The sequence below is a fragment of the Psittacula echo genome, assembly GCF_963264785.1.
Source record: "Psittacula echo genome assembly, chromosome: 1".
Lineage (NCBI taxonomy): Eukaryota > Metazoa > Chordata > Aves > Psittaciformes > Psittacidae > Psittacula > Psittacula echo.
This window is the reverse complement of record NC_137735.1, coordinates 71,016,454-71,023,245: the sequence shown is the minus strand read 5'-3', so window position 1 is coordinate 71,023,245 and position 6,792 is coordinate 71,016,454. Positions and strand designations below refer to the sequence as shown.

Below are 6,792 nucleotides of genomic sequence, written 5' to 3'. Positions count from 1 at the left end.
TAGCTATTATTAGTTGTCCATTTATTTCGAAGATCACAGATGAAGTGGGGACGTCTGTCTTCTTCATTGGGTCAGCGTGTGAAACAATAATACTCGTAACAAAAAGAAGGGAGATGGGGGAGAAAAAAAATCCTAACATGAATCAGAAGAAATAATATCTAGCACCCCCCCTAAATCAACCACTTCCCCCCTCCTTTTCCTTCCCCCTCCCCCTATCCCTCTCTCTCCACACGCTCGCAGGCGCGGACACACACACACACACAGCTACACACGCAGAGGCACACACGCTGTAGTGTGTATTTTCAGAGGAGGAGGTGGTGGTGGCTTTTGGAAAAGGAGGAAGAGGTGGTGTTGGGTAGGGGGGATCTCTTTCCCCGTTTGGAGATGATTGTGCTATTCCTCTTTGCCTTGCTCTGGATGGTGGAGGGGGCCCTTTGCCAGCTCCATTACACGGTGCAGGAAGAGCAGGAGCATGGCACGTTCGTGGGGAATATCGCCGAGGATCTGGGCTTGGACATTACAAAACTTTCGGCTCGCCGCTTCCAGACGGCGCCCAACTCCCGCAGCCCTTACCTGGAGCTCAACCTGGAGACCGGGGTGCTCTACGTGAATGAGAAGATAGACCGGGAGCAGATCTGCAAGCAGAGCCCCTCCTGCCTGCTGCATCTGGAGGTCTTCCTGGAGAACCCCCTCGAGCTGTTCCGGGTGGAGATCGAGGTGCTGGACATCAACGACAATCCCCCCTCCTTCCCGGAGCCCGACCTCACTGTGGAGATCTCGGAAAGCGCCACGCCGGGCACCCGCTTCCCGCTGGAGAGCGCCTTCGACCCCGACGTGGGCACCAACTCGCTGCGCACTTACGAGATCACCCCCAACAGCTACTTCTCCCTCGACGTGCAGACGCAGGGCGACGGCAACCGCTTCGCCGAGCTGGTGCTGGACAAGCCCCTGGACCGGGAGCAGCAAGCAGTGCACCGCTACGTGCTGACAGCGGTGGACGGCGGGCAACCCCAGCAGCGCACCGGCACCGCCCTGCTCACCATCAGGGTGCTGGACTCCAACGACAACGTCCCCGCCTTTGAGCAGCCCGTTTACACCGTTTCGCTGCCGGAGAACTCGCCGCCGGGCACCCTGGTGCTGCAGCTCAACGCCACCGACCCAGACGAGGGTCAGAATGGAGAGGTGATCTACTCCTTCAGCAGCCACATCTCGGCCCGCGCCCGGGAGCTCTTCGGAATCGCGCCGCGCACAGGGCGGCTGGAGGTGAGCGGCGAGCTGGACTACGAGGAGAGCAGCGTGTACCAGGTGTACGTTCAAGCCAAAGACCTGGGTCCCAACGCCGTGCCGGCGCACTGCAAGGTGCTGGTGCGGGTTCTGGACGCCAACGACAACGCGCCCGAGATCAGCTTCTCCACCGTCAAAGAGGCGGTGAGCGAGGCGGCGGCGCCGGGCACCGTGGTGGCCCTCTTCAGCGTCTCGGACCGCGACTCGGAGGAGAATGGGCAAGTGCAGTGCGAGCTACTGCAGGGCGACGCTCCTTTCCGCCTCAAGAGCTCCTTCAAGAACTACTACACCATCGTCACGGAGGGGCCGCTGGACCGCGAGCAGCCGGGAGGCGACGCCTACACCCTCACCGTGGTGGCCCGGGACCGCGGCGAGCCGCCGCTGAGCACCAGCAAGTCCATTCAGGTGCGGGTGAGCGACGTGAACGACAACGCGCCCCGCTTCAGCCAGCCCGTCTACCAGGTCTACGTGAGCGAGAACAACGTGCCCGGCGCCTACATCTACGCCGTCAGCGCCACCGACCGGGACCAGGGCGCCAACGCCCAACTCGCGTACTCCATCCTGGACAGTCAGATCCAGGGCATGTCCATCTTCACCTACGTCTCCATCAACTCCGAGAACGGCTTTCTCTACGCCCTCCGCTCCTTCGACTACGAGCAGCTTAAGGAGTTCAGCTTCCAGGTGGAGGCCCGCGACGCCGGTGAGGAGCCTCAGCCTCTGGCCGGCAACGCCACCGTCAACATCATCGTGGTGGACCAGAACGACAACGCTCCCGCCATTGTCAGCCCCCTGCCCGGCCGGAACGGCACCCCGGCGCGGGAGGCGCTGCCCCGCGGCGCTGAGCCGGGCTACCTGGTGAGCCGAGTGACAGCGGTGGACGCCGACGACGGGGAGAACGCCCGCCTCACTTACAGCATAGTGCGGGGCAATGAGGCCAGCCTCTTCCGCATGGACTGGCGCACCGGGGAGCTGCGGACGGCGCGCAGGGTGCCGGCCAAGCGCGACCCCCAGCGCCCCTACGAGCTGGTCATCGAGGTGCGCGACCACGGGCAGCCGCCGCTCTCCTCCACCGCCGCCATCCAGGTGGTGCTGGTGGACGGCGCGGCCGAGCGGCCCGGCGGTGGTGGCGGCGGCCTGGGCGCGGGAGCGGGAGCCGGCGCGGGGGGCGGCGGCGGCGGGTCCGGCGAGCATCGCCCCAGCCGCTCTGGGGCGGACAGCTCACTCGACCTCACCCTTATCCTCATTATAGCCCTGGGCTCCGTCTCCTTCATCTTCCTGCTGGCCATGATCGTGCTGGCAGTGCGCTGCCAGAAGGAGAAGAAGCTCAACATCTACACCTGCCTGGCCAGCGACTGCTGCCTGGGCTGCTGCTGCTGCTGTCCTTGCTGCAGCCGCCAGGCTCGGGCCCGCAAGAAGAAGCTCAGCAAGTCGGACATCATGCTGGTGCAGAGCTCCAACGTGCCCAGCAACCCGGCGCAGGTGCCGGTGGAGGAGTCGGGGAGCTTCGGATCGCACCACCACAACCAGAACTACTGCTACCAGGTCTGCCTCACCCCCGAGTCCGCCAAGACCGACCTGATGTTCCTCAAGCCCTGCAGCCCCTCCCGCAGCACCGACGCCGAGCACAACCCCTGCGGGGCAATCGTGACCGGCTACGCCGACCAGCAGCCCGACATCATCTCCAACGGCAGCATCTTGTCCAGCGAGGTAAGGCCCGGCCGTGCACCCCCGCCTCCCCTCAGCCCCCCACCTCCGCTCGCGGGCCGTTGGGGGACCTTTGCGGGACGGCCGTGCCCCACCGCTGCACCGCGGGCTTTCCCCCAGGCCCGCGTTGCTTTCTCGGAGCTCCCGCCACCCCTCTCCCTGCGCTTTGATTCCCGCCTCGTCCTTCGTTTTCCCCCTTTAATCCATTCCGCCGCCTCTGTCCTCTTCCGCATCTGACACTTGGGAGGCTGCAGCGGCAGGAGAGGGGAGTGTGGCCCCGCTGCCCATGATTCCTTCTCCCTCGGTCTCTGGTACCGCTGCAGCCTAGCGCGGCCCCTCGTCCCGGTGGGTGTGAGGGGAGCTGGCCCCGGCCGGGCAGCGTCGGGTCGGGTCGGGGCGCAGGGATCCTCCGAAACCGTTAGCTGCAAAGGGGTAGCCTCTGGGTTGGGCCGGGGGGGGGGTATGTGTGCTCAGAGGCATAATCACAGGGGTTTCTGAAGCAACACTTTAAACCTGTGTCTTTCTTTTTTTTTTTTCTGCGTGAAATCTTTGGATGTGCGATTAAGGCTTTGGGGGAACCCCCCTCTGGGACTGTGACAATCTCTACAGTTAGCAGCAACTTTAATTAATTTGTGGATTAGGGTTTACTAATTGACTTTTCTTTCCTCTATCTGAACAGCTCTTTATAACCCAAAGCTGAGTTCACAAAGGAAAGCATCAAGAGTTTCCGTGAAATTATATGCAGAGACTTAACGTCCCCTCCCGTTAAACATGTTGCCTGCATTGTGTTACTTCGTGTGTAGAAAATTTCTATCAAAGCATACGCCATGCCATAATACTACCCTGTTAATCATTTTCTACTGGATTAGCTCATACAAGCTCTCAGTACCTCTCTGCCTGTGCACTACTGTAAACAACACGTTCCCTCTCAACATGAATACTGAAACAGGAATAGTGCCCAGCCTGGCAAAAGTGGTTTGAGTGACATTTTTTAAAGCGTTAAGTTTTGCAGTAAAATTCCTAATATTGGCTTGTAAGATGGACCTTTCCTCAAAATACCTATGAAACTCTGTCTTCTATTGCCTTTTTAAGGGCTTGAGGGTATGTCAATGTATTTTCTTCCTTAGGGTGCAGTAACTGTACTGTCTCCCTCTATTTTTATACACTTGGAATTAAAACCAGGCTGAAAACTAGATTACAGTAAGTTTTCTCTCAGACTAAGTAGTACACAACTCTAGAAATAGTTCTGCTGGGTTTTGTGGGAGTCCGTGTGTTGCTCGACAACATGCACTGTGAGAAAACGTGTCAGAATCTCACCCCAGAAAAGCTCAGGAAAAAATCCCTCATGCCTTCCCATCTGTGCGAGTAAGAGCTGTGTTTTTCGCCCCCTTAACATCCTAGAAACAGCTTGTGTAGGCCTACTCACAGCTAAACATTACCATTTATAGTGAATATGGTGAGGCTGTCTGGTATATTTTCTGAGGTTGGTTATAGAAATATCAAAGAGTTAAAATGCTTCCCAATATTTTCTTTTCCTAGACAAAACATCAGCGTGCTGAGCTCAGTTATCTAGTTGACAGACCCCGACGAGTAAACAGGTATGAGCCCCTTAGCCTTGTTTTCCTTGTGCGTGCTTTAGCAAGTCTGAATGGGGTGCAGAACTGTGTTTACTGCAGATGTAAAATACCAGTAAAGCCATGGGAAATTGAACGTGTAGTTGTACTAAATAAAACACTATAGACTAAATGAGTTTGAATTACAGCTTTTCTGAACTGGTTTCAAAACCAGCTGAAAAGAGAACAAAATCTCATATTGTATCAGTCTAAAATGTGCTTTAAAAACTTAAGAATGGTTCTGTAGGGTCTTCCAGAAAACACTGGGCTTCCTTGAGGTAAACGGAGCTATCCAGCATAAGTAAAAGCTGCCAAATTCTTTATATTGATTGCATGAAAACCAGGCAGAGTGATAACACTTAGTGTCCATTTCAACTAGCCTGCCGAGGTCTGAAAATGCCAATTTTGTTAATGGTGGGCAGAGCATCCCTGCAGCAGCAGTGCAGCAGGCAGGAGTGGGTGAATGCAGCACCGTGTTTGGCCATGTGATGGCAGAAGAATGTTTTATGAGTTCCTCTTTCATGATTCTAATGTGAAGATGTTTCTGTGTCTAGTTCTGCATTCCAGGAAGCAGACATAGTAAGCTCTAAGGACAGTGGTCATGGAGACAGTGAGCAAGGAGACAGTGATCATGATGCCACTAATCGAGGTCAATCATCTGGTAAGTCTGAAAAGAGAATGGAAATAGTAGCTGTTTAGGTAGAGACCCTAGAAAGAACAGTTATTTATAGGAATGTAATACAAGAGTGGCATAAATAATGGTAGCATGTTGTATGGGAGGCTGGGTTTAAGTCAGCTTGCTACTACACCTACCTGGGCAAGGAGATGATTTTCGACCCCTTTCATTCATAGGGCAGTTTATTTTACTCATTTGGGGGGAAGAGGGGAAAGGTGGGATTAGTGTGTTATTCTGTGCCATTTGCTGTAGCAAAACTCCCTGCACATTGAAACAAAGTTGTTGCTACATTTTGTAATGCATTTTTTCCAGTGGCAGCCTTGCAGAATTTCAAAGCACTAGGCAATTTTGTTTAGTAGGCACTTTAGCTGGCATGGCAGTGTGAAGTGCAGGGGGAGTTCCCAAGGGAAAGAATGAACCCAGGGATTGAATGACAGCCAGACTGTGAGGATTTTTGCTGGGGATCAGTGGAGACACATTAGGTGCTCTGAATGTGTAATACTGTAGCATTTTTTGAGGATTGTTTTTTAATTCAAATTGAGGCGCCACATAGTGTAGGTGATCTCCATGTTAATAAGACCAAGGTATTCTTAAGTGCATCTCTCTTAGTCCTGAGAAAGGAAATAAGTGCTTTAAAAGACGGTAATTTGAATCACCTAGAAAATATATACATTGCTGTGTTGTCTCCATGTGTACAGCTTTCTGTCTTTGCTCTCACACTGTCAGCTTTCTTCTGAAAGGGACATTTGTTTAGAGCCTATGCATTAGAATTCATTCTCACCCTCACACTGCATTTTAACCACCAATGCTTGTGCTTTCTTCCCTACCACAATCTCCAACGGTCTGGTGTGTCTTGATGCAATACAGTGATTTCTTTTCCCTTGTTTGCTCTATCATGTATAAGGATCTGCTACAAGTGCGTCATACAAAATACTGCCAGAGTCTCTCCAGTCTTAATTTTTTTTCCCCTGCCCCCTGTCTTAGAAGACACCAGGGCAAGGGACTCAGTGCTGTCACAGCAATGCTGTCTCACCCGCCTGCTCTGTTAACCTCCCCTATATTTTATTTTGCTTTTGGGCAGAGCCTTGGGTGACATGCTTTAGTGTGAGGGGTCCCTGCCCATGGCAGGGGGGTTGGAACTAGATGATCTTAAGGTCCTTTCCAACCCTAACTATTCCATGATTCTGTGATTCTTGCTGCTGTAGTCACTGTGCCCTTCACGATGGGAAACACTGGCACCAGGGGAAGAGGGCCCCTTTATATTGCTGCAAGTCATTAATATGCAGACCTAATGAGACTTGAGAAGAGCCAAGAGTCTCCGGAGCTCCCCGCTTCTTGCAGGGCTTCATGCTAAGTGAACACAGTGTCTATTTTGTGTCTGGGAACCTGACAACAAACCAGGTCTTGCCAGAAGTTTACATCCGAACACAGAGCCTCTTTCATTTTTGGCCTATATATGGCGTATGATTTATTGTTTTTTTAAAAAGCCATGTATTTAAACTCCCCCCACCCTTT

The 6,792-nt window shown here is 53.7% G+C and overlaps 1 protein-coding gene across 2 annotated transcripts in view; it reads left to right on the top strand.

Moving 5' to 3' along the window:
* Window positions 1-384: 384 nt before the first annotated feature.
* The window catches only part of PCDH10 (protocadherin 10), a gene marked incomplete at both ends in the record, with an annotated part of 28,703 nt that continues 22,295 nt past the window's right edge, over window positions 385-6,792 (top strand). For both annotated transcript variants that reach the window (XM_080622930.1, XM_080622929.1), the window contains 3 exons: window positions 385-2,991; window positions 4,528-4,586; window positions 5,156-5,262. In XM_080622930.1, coding sequence (XP_080479056.1) covers window positions 385-2,991; window positions 4,528-4,586; window positions 5,156-5,262 — 2,773 coding nt within the window. The remainder of the gene's footprint in view (window positions 2,992-4,527; window positions 4,587-5,155; window positions 5,263-6,792) is intronic.